The 21,582-nt window shown below is 38.8% G+C and overlaps 1 protein-coding gene across 7 annotated transcripts in view; it reads left to right on the forward strand.

Annotated features, from left to right (window-relative positions):
* The first annotated feature begins 619 nt into the window (after positions 1-619).
* Positions 620-21,582, forward strand: part of clybl (citrate lyase beta like) — a 73,999-nt gene continuing 53,036 nt past the window's right edge. For all 7 annotated transcript variants that reach the window (XR_013295959.1, XR_013295960.1, XM_077580364.1 and 4 more), the window contains exon 1: positions 620-684. Coding sequence is in view for 5 of the 7 variants with exons in the window: in XM_077580364.1 (XP_077436490.1) it covers positions 641-684 (44 nt within the window). In the remaining 2 variants the exon portion in view is untranslated. The remainder of the gene's footprint in view (positions 685-21,582) is intronic.

Below are 21,582 nucleotides of genomic sequence, written 5' to 3' on the forward strand. Positions count from 1 at the left end.
AAAATTTTAGCTGTTAAAGATTATATGTATTGTACTTCAAAGTTAAATACAAATTACATATGTACATAGCCATGTACATAGCAAATGTGCTGCATTAGATTAAGCAAACATTTCAGACTGTTGTATTATGAACTGTTAGAATATTTAATTAAGTGATTCTGGTATACCAATAGGAGCACCACACTTTGAGAATCACTAGCTTTTAATTGATTAGGGTAAGGGGGAAATATAAAATAAAGTAAGTAATGAAGTAAATAAAGAAGAAGATAGTGACATTTTACATATTACGTTTAAAATTTTATTTAATAATAATAATAAACATCATCATAATAACTATATTATTAAAAAACTGTATCCATTCATTTGTTTTTATAAATATTTTTTATTTCACATGCAGTTTTTTATTTTATTTTATTTTATTTTAGTTTAGTTTATATGTCAGTCAGTCTGTCTGTTCTCTGTGGAAGTCTAATGCGCAAACGTTGACCCCAACACGTTACGCCCACTCAGAAACGTCAAGACTAATAAGGTGCTACCCCGTTAGTACCCGCCTCCTCAGCCGCTGCGACCAATCACACAAGACAACAAATCACTTAACCAGCCAATCGACGCCCTCTATTCTAACTTCGCATGAAGAAAAATGGCGGCGCCCGTGAGAAGGACTGTAAAACGACTTTTGCAACAGTAAGTCAAATTTTATGCTTTTTAAGACGGTTTTGCTTTCATTAACGTTTTAAAAACATGACCGGTTGAACTACTTAAGCTCACGGTGGGGCGTAGTTGGTTGTATTTTCAACCGAACAGGAGTATAGCTCCAATGAGTAAATTCACTGCTTGGAAGGCATCATTTGTTTGTTTATCCTTCTGTATATATACATGGTCAAGTAGGCACATTTTGTGCCAGTTGAAGTTTGATGCAGTACATTGAGTTTTTGACCTCATAGCTGGTGATTTGGCTTTTTACTTTTGCCTTCTTTATGCCTATACTATTAGGTTAAGTACAGCCAAAGAGTTCTCAATGGTCATTCAGGCTCCTAAGTGGTGACTCTGCTGTCATTTTATCATCCTATTAGGTGTAAAGTTTCTCACATGAAATTAAAATTGAAAGGTGGTAGAATATTGCAGTTCATTGCCCCCACATTGTGGAATTACCTTCCTTCTAATCTTAGTGGACATTTTTTTTTAAATCAGGTATACCATTATGGTTAGATTCAATTTTGATTTGCGTTTTTGCTTGTGTTAATTGAATTTTTTTTGTAATTCATTATTTTATGTTTGACCACCGTATTGCATAGTTATGTGAAACACAATGTGAGTCCTTACTGTGACAATTTCTGTATAACTTAAAAATATAAAATGCACTTACTTACTGTAGAGTAGGCCTGCCACAAACAATAATTTTGCAAGTCGACTAATCACAACAGTAGTCGCGATTAGTCGATTGATCGAAACATATTGTCGCTGTCCTGTGAAAAAAAGATTTATTTTCTTTTTTTTTTTTTTTTTTTTACATTTTGGGGATGTCTGCATTCAGTTTCATCTCATAAATGTAAAAATGACCCCAAAAAATTCACAGGACAGTGACGATATGTAAATAGCAGCATATTGCACCAACAAGCGGCTGCTCTTTTCAAAACCATCATTAGTTTACATTTAGAATTCTTTAAAAGTATGTACAAACTAATAATGAAGACAATTAAGACTATAGTACATTGAACTTTGATTAGATTTTACAGCTTGTACCATAATTTCTGACATGTTTATAAATGAATAATATATATTTTTTTGCTGTAAATCTTTAGTGTATTTTAAAATTAAACCAAATATTATGTAGAGTAGCACTAATACTATGAAACTATAATTTTTCACTCTTCTTGGGGACTAAACCTTTTTTTTAATTTTATTTTTATGTAGGTCTAGAAGGTAGTGACATCAGATGAGTAAAATTAGGAAAATACACTGGGCTACACACACCTAAAATTTGTTTCGGTTATTAATATTATATATAATATTGTAATATTATATATATAAAATATAATATTCGCTGACTAAAGGCCCTGTAAACCTTACAAATATCTTAGCGTGCCAAACATCATGTTACACACACGGTGCTAACCTACACGGTGCTAATGCTAGCTTCCATACATGACTATATACACTTTGCCTAAAATATTATTAGGCATCAACCACAACATGCTTCCTTTTTAAATGCTGCTTTATCACTGCCGTGGTGCCATGAAAAGAAGGTTTACCTCATATTAAAGAAAACTAGAGAAAACTAAAGAAATCATTTGAACTATTTCTATTAGTTTAACATTTTTTTTCAACTTTTGTTAACAAGAGTATGAAAACCTATAATTTTTGTTATTGTACATTTAGAACAGATATAAAATTTGTGATTAATCATGAGTTAACTAGTGAAGTAATGCGATTAATTACAATTAAAAAAAATAATTGCCTGTCACCCCTCATTTTTTACTAATCTCTCTTTTTTTAATGAATTTATGGCAGTGAATGAGTTAATATTAATTGTTGACAATTTTGATCGTTGACGTTGTCGTGACTAATCTTGGCAGCTCTACTGTAGAGTAATGTACATAGCATCAAATGTGCTGTAAATCCCCCTAGAAAATACTGAGAATAGATATGAAAACCCTAGGCTTGATTGACTTGGAGGGTATTTTTGCTGCGATCCTTGTGTTTTACACTTGATGAAAAAGTACAATTTAGGTTTTATAATCATGATTAAAGCACAACATCCATAACCACATTGCAAATGGATGGATGCTGTCCTTTATCATTGTTGTGAGCAATTGCCGTTGCAATCGATTCAATGTCCTGAGGAAGGTATAAAAAAAAAAAAAGTGCCATATGCGTTTGTTGTTGTTGTTGTTGTCAGAAAGTCTGTAATAAGGGGCATATGAATTAGTGTGCAAGTCTGGAAGATGTCGACAGTACAGACTTGAGGGAATGTGATATTAACATTTCCCTTTAAGGGTAGAATAGAATTAATGAAGCACGGTAGTGACAGCAGGCTGTTGCTGAAGCTGCTCTTCTGCCTGGAGATGGTGCTGTGGATTGTCCGGGATAATTTTCCCTACTTTTAACATCACCCGTGTATATTGCTCAATATAACAGTTAAGCCGGCCTATCCCTGGTATAACACAAACGATGGATGAACAATGTAGGATCATGAGCTAGAGCCTATCCCAGCTGACATTCTAACCCAGAACCTCTCGAGCGATGGAGAAGAAATGAACAAAATTCCCTGAGTGGAGTTGCAGGTTGTCACTGATCTTCACCCCACCAAGGTGCAACACTCCTGTCTGACTTGTTTGATTGACAAATCATAATGTGAGAGGCCACTGGGTCTATTTTAGTCCTGAGGGTGGAGCTCATCAGTTAGCCCCAAATGCAAGTGGTCTGTCACTGTGAAAAAGGTGGAAATACATTCCTGTGTCTGGGAGGAGTGGTTATTTGACTAGACTTTGAATGGCTGTTGATAAAAATAATTTGTAACTGCATTTTTTGTGAGATGCCAGACAATACCAAGGAGAGTGTTTTTGCATATCTACAGTGGAAGTAGAGTGAGTTTGAACGGCTCGGAACTCGTACAATTCGGACTTCAACCCAAAAATCTGATTAAGAAATACCTCGGAGTTTGAACACCCAAGCAAAGCAAGCTAAGCCGAACGTACCTTGAAAGCAGGTAGCCGAGTGAAGCCGAGCAAAGCCGAGCAATGCCGAATGCTCACGTTGCGGTAGTTGAGACGATGCACTGCTCCTTTCCAGTCAGATTGTGAATACTCCAGAAGGTGCTCCATACTCGTGAGTGAATTTAGATTTTTCCACGACAATTTTCTTCGCCATGGGCCCAAAGTAAAACAGTGCCAGTCGCAGCAAAGAAAAACATACAGTGCTATGAACCACAGTGGAATTAGGAAGGAGATTATCGCGCAGTTGTAACTACCGCGACTACTTTTGTAAATACTGGCACGAGGACCCCCTTTAGCTGTTCAACAACATGCCTGACGTTGAACAACGCACGCAAGGACCGCTTAGTATTCTAACAATATACTCAATGTAAAATATACAAACTCAGCACTGAACTAAAGCTAGCATTAACATAGCATTTATCATCCACTGATGCCACCACGCCACAACAAAAAAGGTAAGGTATTTTTTGTTGTTTAAATACTGTACAGGGTATAAATGTAAAAAACATAAATAGAAATTAAAAAAGGAATTTTCAGTTTTTGGAGCTGGGGAACGGAATAATTGCATTTACATTATTTCCTATAGGAAAAAATGTTTCAGAGGTTGAACAATTCAGACTTTGAACACTTCGCAGGAACGAATTATGTTCAAATTCCGAGGTAGCACTGTATTTTAAAGTTGTTTTTTTTAATTTTTTTATTGCAATTTTTGGGCAAATATTTAAATGCTTTGTAAAAAAATTTTTTCCAAAATGCCTCTTGCATTTAACACTTGGCGGAGGTAATAAATGTAACAGCTACAGTTTACAGCCTCAACAAAGGGTCATATCTCCCTAATTGGATCCGTTGTTACTCGAGGGAAGCTGCGTCTACAAGGTTAAATGCTCAGACAGCCGAGACCGCGAAGAGGAATGTGCGCTCTTGTTGTTTTGTTTTATGAACAGCCTAGAGCCGCCCTCGCTTCGCCTCGACACTGGCAGCAGACTGCTCTTTGTCACCAACACCCTCACGTCAAAGATGCAACGGCATCCTGGGAGGAAGCGTTGGCTGCCGCTATGAAGTCGACAAGTGATGAAAGTAGCCTGCAGCTTATCAATTAAGAGAGCCAAGGCCTGGACCTTATAAGTTAATGGGCAGTTTCCCCTCTTGTGGCCTGCTAGAGCTTTTATAGCGACGCTTATAAAATGCTCAAGTGTAATGCGTCCCTATAACGTTTTCAGTTGAGAGACGTAAAGCAGTGTCTGCGCTTGCTTGAATGATTTATATGGTGGCGTGTGGTATAGATCGGGATGGGACTTTTTCAGCTATCACAGTTGTTTTTAAAGTGGCCACTACTGTTCAATAAGACTGTATTTTGATGCTACTTCCGATGAGTTTTATGGAATTTAGGGTTCTGTTATAATTAGACTACACAGATCTGATTGGCAGGATAAATGTCATGCAAAATTGGTGATCCGTTGTAATGTCGATCAGTGATGTTATTGATTGGATCCGCCAAATAAAAATCATAGCAAACACAATGTTATTCATTCCAGGGACGTTCTGTGCTGCCATTGTTAATAATCCGAACTTTATCAGCATATACTATAAAGTTGGACTATTTTCTTTTTTTCCCCCCAATAGTTTTAAATAATATATATTTTTGGGGAGGTGGGAGGAGTTATGTCTGTCCGCCACATCTCAACCCTTGATTGCTTGTAAGTGTTTTTGGGAGAATTTTTAGGGTTTAATTATTATTATCAATTATATGCGAATTTTGGATGTTCATGAGCCGGGCTGGTCCCATTCCGAAATAGCGGGTTTGACTGTACAGTTAATAAACATGTTGTTTAAATAGATTGGATAGGTCCATATTCTGATCGGAACAGTGATTTTTATTGTTGTTTTTTTTAACTCTCTGATTAGTGATCGGCTCCAAAATCCAGATTGGTTCAAACCTTGTAATACTTAGCATATGGCAACTAAGCTATTGTAATAGCCTAAATTTTTTCATAGTGCTCCTTCTTGGCAAACATCACAAACAGATGAAGTAAAATGCACCATACAAAATTTCACTTACATTGTCTTCAATGCATTAAATTTGAGTTGGCATACTTCACAGTAGATATCAGTGTATGTTCTTTTTTTCCTTCTTCTTCCTGTTCTAAAGACTTAATGCTTTGATGCTGACTGAAAGGAGTATCAGTGAGGTGTGTTAACGTCAAGAGTCCCAAATTTTCACTTGAAATGATAATAGTCCTTTTTTTTTTTTTTACAAGCTTTCAGTAGTTTGACTTTGAAGATTGCAGTGTACTTCCTAAGAGTTGCTATCACAGCCAGTCGTAATCTGTATCATGAAAGATAACAATGTGTATCACAATATCGATGTATTTTCCCAGCCCTCGTACTCATCGAGTATATCCTTAAATACTCCTAATACTAGAATCACATACATTTGCACAGGATTTATTTGTATAGGCGAGGGGGAAATCCTCGATGAAAATTCCCTCACTCATGTGGTGTCGTCTGTGCTCGAGCCGGCTTTGGCTTCCGGTAGAAAAATAAATGAGTGTTTGAATAAACACCCGTGTGTTGACACCTCATTTCCTCATTGATTGGCGCTGGAAGCTGAAAGCTCGAAGTGTGTTTGTGGGTGTGTGGCCATAATCCAATCAGGTGGGAAAACAACCAGTGGGTCTGTGTAACCAAATTTTCAGCCACTTCATCCTTTGCTTAATCTTTAGATTTGAATGAATTTTTTCAACGTTTATTGACTTTTAAAGATTTTCTATTGCGGTTGGGGTTAGGTTTCTGGATTGTTTTGTCCACTAGCTTCACCCTTTTTATACCCGGAACAGTGCACCGTCAGGTTCTATGATTCAGAATTTGACCAAAATTATTGTGAAAGTCGTTTTATAAAACTTTGCAATTCAACTCCCAATCATGGGTGACATCATGCAAGACATTAGAATCTCCATGCCAAACGAGCTCAGTTTTGCATCTTATTTTTCTTTTCAACACTTGATGAACGCTCATGACTGTCACATGAAACTTAAGCATATCATGCCGGCTGTTTACTTTAGTCCAACAAGCATTGTTCAGGTCTTGGTTTTTTGTTGTTGTTATTCTGTGGCACTTACTCCATACATTTGGCTATTGTTGTGCAGGACTTCAGTGTGCTTGAATAAGTTTAAATGCGTCTAAAGCGTGTGGGAGGAATAAAACTACATAAAAAATGAAATGATAAATTATGTTAAATTATATGGTCTCTTTATATTACAGAGAGTTACCTATTGCGGGTGGGTCTAGAATGTATTCCCCTCGATAAACAGGGGTTCAATGTTTTAGGCATTGCATCATCAGCCAAGTGTAACCATTCTTTATTAGTTAATGTGGATGGGTCACTAAGCAAGCCCTTTTTTTAACGATACTATTTTCAAGGCAATGCATCAATAAATGGCTCTATTACCTGTTGTTGACCTAGCTAAGCTTGCCTTTGAAATGTGTTACAGAGCATTAAGTTAACACATGTTGCTATGCAAAAACAAACTCTGGTGACTGGTATGGGGGGCCAGCTGAGTAAACGTGCTGCATGGAGGGGAGGGGTCGGTGGGCAGTGAAGGGAAGAGGCCCCACACTACACTTGTCCCGGCGAAAGGTGGATCCATGCGGCCAACAGATGGATCTGTTAGCCTGTATCCCCCAGAGGCAAAGAAAACAACCAAAGCAAGTGTCTCAGCTCTAGCACAGAAGCCTTTGATCAACAGCACATCTTCAGCCGCCGATGGGTAAAAAAAAAGGAAAAAAGACTTCGGACCCTCGGAGTGCACATCTGTATAAACAGAATCGGGGAGGAATGTGCGAACAATGCAACAAAAGAATTTTGTTCTTGCCTAATAGGTCATATTCTGGAGTTTAGTATCAAATGAAGAAGTGTGGGTCTTTCTTTGTTTTTAAGGATAAGAGAAGCTGAGAATGTTTGCGCTTTACAAATGCAAGGTAACATTCTCTTGCTCTGGCATAATATGCTTACATCTCATCGCATTTCATTGATGACTCAGTGTTTCCCACACCATGTTAATACTTGAGCGGGCCACCCAAGTAAATTGGCCACCACCCAAGAAGTTTCCAAGAAAATTTATTAAAAATATATTTAAAAAAAGAAAAAAAAAACGTGTTGCGGCAGGACATACCGCATGCAACGTTAGTTTGCTGTCACTCACTTGTGGATCGTGAGGCTAGAGGAGACGTAGTAACAGGACTGAGACCCACCTCCCGTCCAACCCGCCTCCCATCAACGCCACTGGAGTCCACCCACTCAAGTAGATTTCAAACCTGTGGGAAACACTGCTGTCTATCTTTTGAAATAACTGTTGTAAAAAAACAAACAAAAAAAAACAGTAGAAGAGTTAATGCTTGCTGAACTGAACTACACTAAAGTCTGGCATGATTGGCTAATATCTTGCACGTTGTCAAACATGACAGTAGTCCATCTTTGTGTGTCAAAAAAACACACACGCAGATGTCAGCTTTTGGCGCTTGCCAAATTGCACTCTTGCGGGATACGCGAGAGTCTGACATGACCTATTGCACGACGACGAACCATCTAATGGAGTTGTTATTGTTGTAAAAAGCCAAAGGAAAGGAACACTTGATCTATGCGCACAGAACGAAGAGGCCTTGTGCAGTACGTAAAGGGCTGGCACGATAGCAGAGTATATCGTGTAACATCATGGATTGTGGCGGGTCATTCAGCGATCAACCAGCACATCCACAAATCCTATGTTCAGTGTGCGAGTAGAGGCGAGAGAGCGCGACAACTCGTGGATGCTTTAGTGCTTCACCATCACAACAGGCCTGCTCGCAATGCCCTGAGCATCCAACAGTTCCTGGGCGAGAAGAACATTACGGTGCTGGAGCAAACTCTCTACTTAGCAATCTCTAAACTCCCTGGGATTTTTTATTCTTTTTTTCTCCTGTTCCCAAGATCAGGGAGCTGATCAAGGGCACATAAGTTATATATACATATACACATTTATTTATGGTGTGAAGCCATCAAATATAAATGTTCTTATTAGGTGCTGATAGCGAAGTTGCTCATTCAAAGTATGACTAATCATTTTTAATGGCTTCCTTACGAGCCTGTTGTTGTTGTTATAGTTCTATATCCCATGTAGTATTAATTTGCGAGCAGGTGGTTATGTGTGTGTGTGGGCAGGATATTACTTCCAGGTTTGCAGTAAGCCACTTTTTTTTATAACTATTAAATAGGCACATACAGTATTTGGATTATTTTGGGTATTCAGTGAACCCCTCCATCTCATTCTGTTGCCGGGTAGTAGAGGTAGTGGTTTTGGTCTTCTCACGCCTCTGAAGTTGGCTGACTGCCATGGTGACGATCAGTCAGTTCCAGAACGATGAGGTGTAATTTAGCAGCATTTCCTGTCTGATACACAACACCTTAATGTGTAATGGGTTTTACTTTTTATAGAGGGGTGTTTGTTAAGCAGGCGCAGCGGGGGGGAGTTGTACATGGTTCTCTGGGGTATTCCAACTTAATGTTTCTTTAAAGCTTACAGTATATACACCTCAATTGTGTAGAAGAGATGCTGAGGCCACATGGATGCTGTTCTTAGTGTGGCCCATTGGGGTCAGTTTTGACAGTAGCCTTTGTGTCATGATTCAAGGTGGGGTGGTATGTTACTTGTACTGACAGAAACTGAACTATTAACTACTGCACATTTTTATGACATGTTTCTAGTGAAGAAAGGAAGTTCTCATAGAACCGTAAAGCAAAAAGAAGTTGATTGTACTTCAGCCGTGGTGGGAGAATTATGTTGGCACAGCAGCAACAACAACAAAAACAGATAGTATAAAGCATTATGAAAGTAAAATTATTATAATTTTTTTTACCTGATTTGATGCAAATGTATTTTTTTTTTTTAACTGCAAAGCTAAAATACTGTAAAATCCCCATGAATATTTGCCATTTTTACCCCCCAAAATATGATCCCAAATCAAAGGAGAGTATTAACACACCAAATTTAATATGAAACCCATAATTTTAACTTAGTTTAGATGTTTATCAAGTGCTGAGGCAGGATCCAGGTTGTTAAAAAAAAAGAAGTGTACTTCATTGCAACATGTTATATAACGTCTAATGTTAGCACAGCTGTCAACACCTATTTCCATATTGTAGTGATGTCGTCGAAAGATCACGGGAACGAGTCAGTGGGCTCCGTTTATTAACAAAAAAAGCTATGGCCATATTGCGGACAGAAAAATACCAACAAGCCATGAAGATACAGTTGTTTGCTAGTCCAGTATTGTGCTGTTGTAGGGCAAGTTCGGAAATACGTTCAGTGTGAACTGCGTCACTCAGACCGTCCGAAAAGTTGGATATTCAGTTTGCTAAACAAGGCTTTGCCCCAAAAAAAAAAAAGTAGTTTGCATTCAACGATCCATAGCAGCATGGAGAAGCAACAGAAAGCCACTCATGGAGGATTTCAATTATGTTATTTTTTTCATACTGGGTAGAAGAAAGAGTGGTTCGTACTTGCGTACAGTCATACAACAATCGTATACATTTTTTTGTTTTTTGGCATGTCAGAAATTTCTTTGGTCGCACCAGTTATCCTGCACAATTGCAGTGCTGCATTTGCATTAAATTAAGTGGATAATATAATATTTTACAAGGTATTATGAATGGCGTGGTTGCATGTCAGTTTTTAATCACAGAGCTGACTTTCTTACTTTTTGCATCAGCCATGGCAGTAACAAACAACTCCTACAGGACTTAAATGGAATAGCAATGGCCCACCTTTCTTTAGCTTGGACTGTCCATGATAAGTTATTAATTAATAACAATAGTAAAAAACATATTCTGTTGCGAATTTGCAAAAGCGATAACCAAAATGAGGTAATAATTCCAAAGAATTGTCTACTATTGGTTTGGTCCTGTGCTGCCCATCTCATCACAACACTGGCATCAGTTGCAGACAGACAGCCTCCTATGTGCGCTACATTTCATTAGAAACAGGTTGTAGTTCTACCACACACATTCAAAACCGCAAGGTCACCGTCATCTCCTTAGCATCAGTCTTTTTTGTCGTTGACAAAGCCTCGTCTCTGTCTTCCCATTAGTGTCCGCCGTCCGCTAATGATGCACATTTCTTTACACCGTCCTCTCCCTGTCACTGATTTGCACTCTCCATCTTCACATCTCTCTCTCCCTTCCATGATGTTTGTTTGGCTTCATAGTTTTGTTTTTTTATTGTTTCCAGATGGCAGACACAGACTTAATTTGTGTGGCTTTCAAGTTTCCCAGAGAGCTTTTTACTGCCTTGGCTCAAGCGCTTATCCTGTTTCCTCTAGCTGGGCTTTATGATGGGCCTTTTTATACTGGAAAGAACTGTCACTACCACACACCAGTAGTGTACACCAATGAAGATCATGTTTAACATCTTCACGTCAGTCGATCTTCAGATGAGGGAATGCATTTCTTCGCCATAAGGGCACTGTCAATGAGTATACTCATGTTCATCACCCAGTACTTAGACATTATGTGAAGAACTAGTAACTGTTGACTGTGTTGCTTGCCTCTCTAGACCCTGCTGAGTCTCGTCTGGGCATCATTAAGTACTGTGACGTCACTTATTTACAGGAACACAGGAGGCAGACTCACTCAGTAAATGCGGGGGAGGACCAAGCGCTTGTCTTTACTCATCGGATGCGGTTTTTAAGATGATGTAGTAATCAAAGCTCTCGGCTATATAAAACCCATCCCTTCTTTGCCTTAAAGAGGGCTTCTCTCCTGGCCGGTGACGATGGAGCGATAGCCCCGGCGTTCCGAGCTACCTAATCCCATTTTTAGCAATATTTTAACTCTGACTGGTCAAGAGGGTGGATTTCTCTGACTCACCCCAAATATAAGGCTGGTTTAGCCTTTGATTTGTCTTTTTCCTGCAGTGTATGATAAAGTTGAGACGTCACCTGCCTATGCCCATTCGATGTGCTCCGTCTTGGTTTCGATATATTCAGGCCAAAGATACAACCTAACACAAGGGAATCTGAGTCGAAGTGCAAGGGGATCCAACGGCAGTGTTAGTGTAATCAGTGGTGTTTTTTGCCTTGCAATTGCTGAGCCTCCTGGCTGGCCAAGCTAATCTCATCAGAGTTTGGGCCCTACTGCCGGGGTGAGCAAGAGGACAGCCTAGCATGACCCATATCTCCGTGCCAGGACGGCTACACAACTCTGTCGCGACTGTACAGTCACATCAGTTTACTACGAGGACGAGGCCCTCTGCCAGGGTGTTTACTACGGAACTGTCTGGCACAACAAGATAATGCCCATGCTAATGCCCTCTAAGGACACAGCCACTCGCATTAATGAGGGCCTGAACTTTCTCATCACACACGCTCTTATTTGCAGAAATACAGAATTGACTATGTTACAGTAATCAGTTTCCCCAGTCTTGGTAGTATTTGTAATCCTTGACGTATGATTTAAAAAAAATATATATATATATATATTTTTTAAGAGGAATAAACAGTATTCAAAGCAGCCATTTAAATGCAAAATAAACTACTTTTCCGACCTCCAATAAATTGAATAAGGATGGGAATATTAGAGCTGTCACAAACAAATCTTTTGAGAATTGATTATTAAATCAATTGCCTGGTTAATACACCATTTTCCGGACATCTCCTCCCCTCCCCACAGAAAATGACCAACAGTGATAAGAACGCCTCAACACATAACACTTGTTTGCCAAACTTGATGTATGAACAGTGTACGAACTGTCGAGTCAACAACATTTTAATATTGTTTTCATATAGGCCACGGAGGGTCTTGTCACCTCCACAAGTACCTCTAGTGGCCATTAATGGCTGTTCTGCTGGAGTTGGATGTGATGACTCGGTAAAAAAAAAAAAATGCAACTCTGACTGTCACGCTCGCCTGGTCTTTATTCATTTTCATACTCTTTTCCCACAAAATCATGTCACTTTACACTCTCACTGAATCAATGCTTAGCTATGTAGACACGTTTTAGAGCGAGCTAAGTTGGCTAGAGAAGCTTTAACTTGCACGAGACAAGTTTAACTGTGCACAACAACTTAGTGAAAGCTCATGCTTTGCTCCCCGTACAGTAGTGATGGGACGCACTGTGATGAGGCTTTAGCCTGTTGAGAGCAAGCTTACTTAAAAAGCACCGACATAAGGCTACACTTTGTGAGAGGCATGAAACTGGCACTTGCGCAAGCGTCATTTACAAAAGGATTGCAATATATACAATATAGTGTGTGGGCCTACTGTGTAGTTTACAAACGCCATGGGGTGTGTTCTAAATAGCAATGGTAGGGTATATTGCACCCATCATAGTGCAGTGGTTGCCAGCCGGACTGGCTTGTAGTCCTGCGTGTACGTTCCCTGTTCCCTTGACCCCTGTCTCCAAGCGACCCATACTCAGCTTTGCAGTAATGACATAAAGCTTAATTTTTGGGGTCTTTTTTAGTTAAAAGCGACATCAAACCCTGTGTATCATCTTAGCCCCATGGACGTTTGTCACTGAAAGAGTGCAACCGTCTGCAGCAAACGTCAGTGTGTGATTAACTCATTTAATCCCAGCCATTTTCATTGGAGCAACCCCTTCAATACCAGCCGTTTTATTGATTTTTGACTGATCCTGCAAGGCCCACAAAACATTGATATTGATACGTCTTGTGTAAGGAAAGGGTTAAAAACAAAAAAACAAAAATATTTTTACGGCAGTAGTTTTTCCTCCTTTACTGAATATGAATATTAGTTATCGGTCTCCTTGACTATTGGAATCTTTATCGGCCCTGAAAAAACAAAACAAAAAAACATCGGTCTATCAAGCGAGAGCTGATCCATATTGTAATACTCTGTTATTCCTCTAGAGGTGGCAGTTCATCAAGAATAGTAAGGTCTTTATCACTAGCAATAGAGTTACCCAGCTCTTCAATTGCAGCTGCGGACAAAATGGAACAATACACAAGCGAAGCTGTACAAATACACACACACACACACACACACACACACACACACACACCAGAAAACGCCACACGCATTGACAGGATAACAAAATCAGCAGCTGTCTGTTTGATGCTCTTGTACTAAACAGGTTAATATTTTTCAAACAAAGTTCAGTCTTCTGGAGGATTTGTTGACATCGGACTGTTTGGTCAGTTTGAGGGGTTATGACTTGAGTTCTGAGGTTAGTCTGTTTGGAATGTTTAGAATGAAATCCAATGAAGGATGCTCGGTGTTAGAGAAATTCAAACGTGGGTTTATTAAAAAAAAAAAACATTTTACGTTGAGTCTGTTTAGTGTGTATCCATTGTATTGCTTGCAGATTGCACATGTGTATTGAGAACACATTTTTCTTAAATCTCAAAGTGTGTGAACTTAAAAAATAACCATGCGTGTGTAGGCTTGGCCGGTGTCAGAGTCTGATGGTACTAAAACCTTGAGCAAAAATTATATACAATAGATTTACAGTATTGCAATTGCAGCTCAGAAATCAATTATTTTGATTTTTTTTCTTCTGTTGAATGCTTTTCGTAGCTACATAAATACACACAAAAAGAAAAATAAATAATAACATTTTATCTAAATACCGGTAATATCAAAATTTTGTCCAACAGTAAAAGTATTTATTTCTCCAAAAATGAGTCGCACTTCTCTGCTCCTCCACTTTGTGAAGTAACGTCAGAGCGGAAACTGATGTTAGCCATAGTTGGATAATTATTTATCTCGGTAACGTGTCTGAAGTGTTTATTTCACCTGTTGTAGACATGGTAAGTTTCAAGATGGCGTTAGAGTAATACATCAATGTTAAATTTGTTGAGTAATGGGTGACACTCAAATAAATGTGATCTTGTATTGGTAATGTTGTCTCTAATAGCAACCACTCCTGGTTGGAATGTTTTGCATATTTTTCCTCTACCAGGATCTGGGGACCCAAAAAGCCAAATAATATCCCAAATGAGCCAACTTCTCTGACAAAGGGAAAAGTCGTCGGAAGCGCGTCGTGTCATTTTGCCTGAAATGAGAATTCACAAAGACATAGAGCTGATGGAAAATGTACTCATTTTGATACCGTTTCATTTTAAACCCACGCTATATCCTGATATTGGTAACCGGCCTAATTCCTATGATTGGGTATTAGTCTAAATTATCAGGCTCTCTATGGTTTATGCTGTCTGGAGCCCTACTTAGCAGGTGTAATAGCCCCAGTTGAAAGATTTAAACGGTTGTGTTCAATTTGCAACTTAAGTGCTTTGTATTTTAAACGTTCCACACGGTACTGCTTTTTCACGACCGTATTTGTTTCCTAAGCTCACCTTTCAAATAGCCATTTTACACTATGAAAAGCAGACTAAGATCAGAATCGGCCATCAACACATATGTAGACCTGACCAGTGACCACAAACAAATCGCCGTAGCTTTTTACGCCAATCTTCGATGATGCGGTACTTCCTTTCGGCTTTTGTCTGCGGTTCGGGCCACAGCTGTCGGGGCTCTCAGCGCACCCCTGCCAAAAAAGAAAAAAAACTCAGGCCACGCGCCACTGAACCCCTAAACATTAAATAGGAGCATTAGACACACCTTGTTAAGGGCTGCTGGTGTTTGAGCTGTGGCTGTGGGTGCGTGTCTCATCCTATGATGAGACCAGATACACACACGCACACAACTGCATAAGTCCTTCGCCGCATAACCCTTTCATAAGACAGCAGATGTATTCTCCTTTTGTACTCCTCTGATGCCTCACTCGGATTTCAGTGTCTGGGTAAAAATACCCGCAAGACTAAAGCTTACCTTTTTCTTATGTAGCGTTTCTATAATTATGCACTTCTGGCATCACACCTCAGCAGGGTTGATCCAAACGTGAAAATTAATTCACAGCTAAATGATGCTCTGTGCGGCCTGTAAGGAGAAATCAAACATTTGGTTTAAAGTGCCATAGCCTAAAGGCAGCCAGTGTTCATTAATGCAGTGGTCATTTCAATGAAGGCAAAAGCCCCCCAGTTCATTGAGAGGGGAATATCAATGGGCATAAGAAATGGCCTTAAATGAAGCAGATGTAAAATATTCACTGCTTAAAAATCATGTTATTGGGCAGGAAGAATACATCAGCATAATTAGATGAAACTGTAAACACAGGAGAGCTCTCACAGGAGAGTCCTGTTCATCAAGCTGATAGAAGAGAAAGTTGTACACCAGTATACAGTGCTTATCCAATCTATAGACCATCACCCAATGTCAGGTTTTTGCCACAGCTACCCTAATTGGTGAATGCAAAGAAAACAAAACATAACATTTTAAAATAGATTATTGCCATCCATTAATTTTAAAATGAACAGTTTTTCAACAAAAGGAAAATGTTAAACATGCAAAAAAGCGTATTTACCCACTCCGCAATGTTCTCTCCCTCTTACGCTGTCTTTACCACACTGAGCATCAATCACCTTGGATATTCAATGATAGATGGTATGAATGCTTTGACTTATTTTAATGCTGCTTAACTCAACTACAAAAAAAATCTCTTAAACTTTTGTATGTTTCAGGCAGAGAACATGTGAGAAATTACATTTCATATAATTTTTTTTTTGTTAAGGTCACATGATCCACAAATTCAATCTCATGGTCAAATTATAGTTCAAAAGGTCAAGTTACTAAAATACCCACCAATCTTCTAAATAATTTACAGATTTGTAATCTTTGTTGAATTCCCTTTCCAACAATACCCGTTTTGTGAAGTTTGACCCAGTAGTTCCTGAGATAAAAGTGTAGGAAGGCGGCCACATCCCTTTTTGCCGAAAGTGTAAAAATTCGGTGGATCGTAGATCCCAAACCCATACTCCGATTGACCTCAAATTTGATATTTAGTGTTGTGACTTTCCTATCAACAAGTACACTGAGTTTCATTCAAATCTAAATCTGCTTGAAGAACCCCCCCTGGGTGATTTGGCATGGAACGACCCAATAAAACAGAACAACAAAATAAGACAAATATGATAAAGAGATGAGGGAGATGCTTGATTCCTTGCTCATGGTTTGAAATATGTGCAAAGATGTAAGATGGCAATGGTGTGGATGCAGCAGAATGAAAATGCAAGAGGCTGGAATTTCAAATTCTATTTCCAGGGTAGTTTTGTACTTTGTACAAAATAAATAGTGTTTGTTGAAGAATAAAGTGTTCAATGTGCAGGGATGAATTGGCATGAGGTTATGATGTTAGTTATGAGTAGCTGAGTAAAGTTTTAGTAGTTCAAAAATTATGAGTACAGTAGTTGCGTTTTGGTAGCTGAATCAATACAAAGTTTTTAAATCAATGAATGATCGTGATCAATCAAAAATAATCAGATATTTCTATTATTACCCAGCCCTCGTTCTTCCCTTTTACGAGGTTACGTTCACTCTTCCATTTGTTAGCCTAACAGCATCCTGCCCCTGCCACTGTTCAAGCTTTTGGGACTATATAACAATGACTCATGATAACAATACCTAAAGTCTAAAAAAGGCTACATTTCCAGATATTTTTGTGCCTAATGCAATTTTCCAATCCAAACAGTCAGCAGCATGTCTACGTTAAATCTGGCCCGTGTCAATCAGCAGACATTTCCAGCAGCACTATGCTAACACCCATAATACACCCACAGTCAGGAAATCTATTACTGAGTCCAAATGGAATCTTCTTGATTATTTCCCGAACCTCGTGCCCGCTTTGAACTATCTAGGTCCCCCCGCCCCCTCGCCGTGATATGGAGTTTTTGCGTCGTTTCCTTCCTCATTTGTTTTGTGAACACTGCTAACAATAAGCACAATTGCAAACTTCAACTTATTATTATTATTTTTACTGTCTACACTGTCTAGCTAATACTTGTTCTTTTTAACGATCCTTAATCACAGACCACTATTTTGTTACTCAAGTCAGATTTATCTGTGCTAGCGTTTTAATCAGGGCCTTTTTGTATTCCAGCTCAATGCAGCTTAGGGTTTATTTTAGTGTTGTTCCAATACCGTTTTTTGATTATTTAATATTATTTTTGTCCGATACAGATTCCGATACCCAGCTTTGTTGTATCGGCCGCTGCCGATACGATATCAATACTAAAGTTTTGTTTTTTTTCTTGACATGAAAAAGCTCTCCTGCCATTGGTTCGGAGCATTCAAGGGCCAATAGGATATCTTAGCTCGGCATGCAGTTAATGTGTCACACATCAGTGAATGTCGTGCATGAGCAAGACACAAGATGCTGCTGCCAAAGTCCTATATTAGCGTTAGAATGAATGGTATCGGGATGTTACTTGTTAGCACTCACCGATACCACTGTTTTAATGCTGTATCGGGGCCTCTGCCGATACCAGTATCGGTATCGGAACAACACTAGTTTATTTCTGTATCATTTTTTCTACGTAGTTTTGAGATTGTCCTGAAAAAGAGCCGGATCAAATATGGGTGGATACGTCTTTACATCTTTTACACAGTAGTCAAAAGTGGAGCTTCAGAAATGCAGCAGAAGATCCTGCATTTATCTGCCTGCGTCTTCTATACAGATCGCAGGATATTTCCGATACTATATGCTAGGGGTTTTAGAAAAAATCGATTCTGCAATATATCGCGATATTACAGCGCACAATTCTCGAATCGATTCAATATGCGGCCGAATCGATTTTTAAACATAATTTTTTTTATGGGAATATTAAACGAAACGTCTTACTTAGGGTTAGGATTTACACATTAAGCATGGAAGAATGTTATATTAATGGAACATTAAGCCTTAATATTTTATTTCTGTGCTGTTCAAACATTAAACAGACTGCAACCTGAATTTTCAGATAAATAAATAAATGTTTATACAAATCTTACAGTGTAGATGTACAAGTTTACTGATTAGTATTTTCTGAATTTGAGTAAAAAAAAAAAAAATCGCAATAATCAATTTATAGATTCGTATCGGGATTAATCTGTATCGAATCGAATCGTAACCTATGAATCATGATACAAATCGAATCGCCAGGTACTAGGCAATTGACACCCCTACTATATGCACAACCACCGAGCAACATCGCATCCATCCTTAATCACGCTTAAAATATTTATTTTGTGTGGAATGCCCTGACACATCCCAGATCTGCTATGGCTCTGATATTATATTATAAAATTGGAGGAATGCTGAAGAATTACCAGGCTGACTTCTAACTCCTCTCTGTTGCGGTGCTGTTTATACAGAACAGCAACATGAAAATAGCCATCTCTCATAGAAAGTGTGAAAGGGGTTTTTGAATTTATTGTTCAACACTTTGATTGTAATTTTCATTCCTTTCCTCTTTTAACATTTAAAATGATTTTGTTTTCATAAGAAATACTGTAGGCGGATTTTTATTTGGTCCACTTTGTAAGACTAGTCTAGCAGAACAAATCAGTCACTGTACTGGTACTTTATGTTCTGTGAACACAGAGTCTGACATGACAGGAGAGTGAACACAGTGGTTATCAAGCACTGAAGTATCCAGTCAATTTCTTGGATGGCGTGCTACATTGATTTCAGATGTCTTTATCAGAGAAGCATGATAACTCCACTCTTGAAGATTACAATTACCGTAGTCGTACTGGGATATGTTTTTTATTTTCCGTTTGATCCTGAGGTGTGTTGGTATCAAGTTGAAAATGAGATCATGTGTTTCCATGGTCCACCCCTTAAAGGAAGGAAGAGGGGCACTTGATTCATACCCACTCCTGCCCAATCCACACCCTTAATAGAGAGATGGGCCAACGTAGGATCCTGCTTGCTGACACTTTCCACATTGAGTTTTTTTGTTCCTGAGGGGTTTGAATACTAACATGGGAACAATAACATGTTCCCACAGTATTATTTTTTTTGCTGTCACTGTCAGTGTTGTGTTGTGGAGACAACCCCATGTATGTGGTCTTTGCCTTTTTGTGTCCAAAACATTTTTAAACTAATGTTCTCAAATGTAAACAATTGAGAATGTTAATTGGTTGTACTGTAAATTGTACAGTAGCAATTTGACTGTTTCATTTCCATTGTGAGGTTGAAAATGGTATGATACTTTAACAAAACTACAGGAAGCGTGAATATTTTTTGGGGGGGAAATATGGAATATTTGGCCCCTGCAGAAAGAGCTGTAGTTCAGTGCTATTTTTGGGTCACTTTGGTTGTCTTGGTAATATTGTAACATGCTTTTCTTTCTTTTCTTATTTTCAATTTATATCATACATTGGGAGTTTAAACGTTTTTTTCATACAGTAAAAACATTTTTAAAAAATGGACATTAACCTCCTATTTCCCAAGGTGACATAAAACCCACATAATAGTGTGTTTGCTCTGAGCAACACATTTTTCCAATTCTGAATTTGTCAAGGTATCCAACAGGAAAATTCAAATAAAATTGGAGCTTTATTTTCCAAGACTATTTTACCAGTGAACTTTGGCCTTTTTAAGTTTGATTTTGGACCCTCCAATTTTTTTTTGTTTACTTTTTTTGTTTTTACTTTTCAAATGTTCACTTGCACTAATTGAATTTAGTCATTCAGTGGGATGTTTGAGCAGTTTAAAATCACTTCCCCAGTCATCTGTGGCTTTGTTGTGGTAAAAACTGGTACACAGGTCCCCCCCCATGTGGTGTCTGTAGACACGCACAACAGGAGCGCTACACACAGCTCGGACAAACCTGACAAATCCTGCTTCCGATTTGTTTTACTTTTGTTGAAGGAAATATGTTAGAGATTTTTTTTTTTCCATTTTTCATTGCAGTGTATTTTGGCTTGTCTACCTTTTTAATATTTGAGTGTTCCTGTGTAGGAAATGTGGAATTATAGGAAATGCCTAAGAATAATGAGGACAACCACGGAAGGAAGCTAAGGGTTAATTCTAACAGCATACCACAAAAAATGTAGAGGCTTTCAGCTTAGAATCTTTTTATGTGGAGTGCCAGGAGGGGCTATGAAGGGGGGAGGTGGGTGGTGGGTGTTAGCCTATATAATACTTTCATGGTTTTGGCAGTCAAGATTTTCAAGAAACTTCCTGGTGTGTCAGGATCAATCAGGCCTAAGCCAGTCTTAATTAAAGACTCGGGGCCGGGCAGAAGTCGAGGGCAAGCGGCATCCCCGTTGGTCAAAAGAATGAAGTGTCTGTCATTACAACACTATAGGGAGCATCAACTTCATGACTTAAATTCCTTTAAAAAAATCTTCCTGGGCAGTAGTGACATTCCCAAATTGACTATATTGTCGGGGGTAGACTTGCATTTTAGACTTAATTAAAAACATACAAATACCACTTCTTTTTTTTCTTCTTTTTTTTTTTAAAAGTCCCCTCATTTGGATTACAGGTGTTATTTTCATATGTGACCACTTGGGGGCACAGGCAACTTACAAGGATGAGTGTGTGCAGCCATGAGCTGGGTGGGGGTGTCACTGTTAAATGTTTGAGTGATGGTGGTCCATTTAATTAAACAGACCATGATCCAAAAAAACTCACTCATGACACATCATGGCCCACAAGAGATGAAATAAGAGCAAAAAAAATGACACAGATGTCCCCTTTTTTTCCCAGTCCTGCTTTTCTCTAGTTATAGTTCCAAATCTGAACATCAAATGTACTGCGCCTTTAGTAAGTTTCAGTCTCCCAAGTGGATCTTTATGCTCACCCATCTGCCTGACTTTTTCCGGGAATCGAAGTCTGGGGTATGAGGGCATGTTTTGGTTGCGAGAGGAGGTAAAGCAATCTGCAGGACACATCAAATCGGAGGCCAAATATCCTAACGGTCTGATCTACCATCTGACCTACTGTCTCAGCTGCAGCCACATCCAAGGCCCTTCGCTGCAGTCTAGGCT

This window comes from Vanacampus margaritifer, chromosome 11 (assembly GCF_051991255.1).
Source record: "Vanacampus margaritifer isolate UIUO_Vmar chromosome 11, RoL_Vmar_1.0, whole genome shotgun sequence".
Classification (NCBI taxonomy): domain Eukaryota; kingdom Metazoa; phylum Chordata; class Actinopteri; order Syngnathiformes; family Syngnathidae; genus Vanacampus; species Vanacampus margaritifer.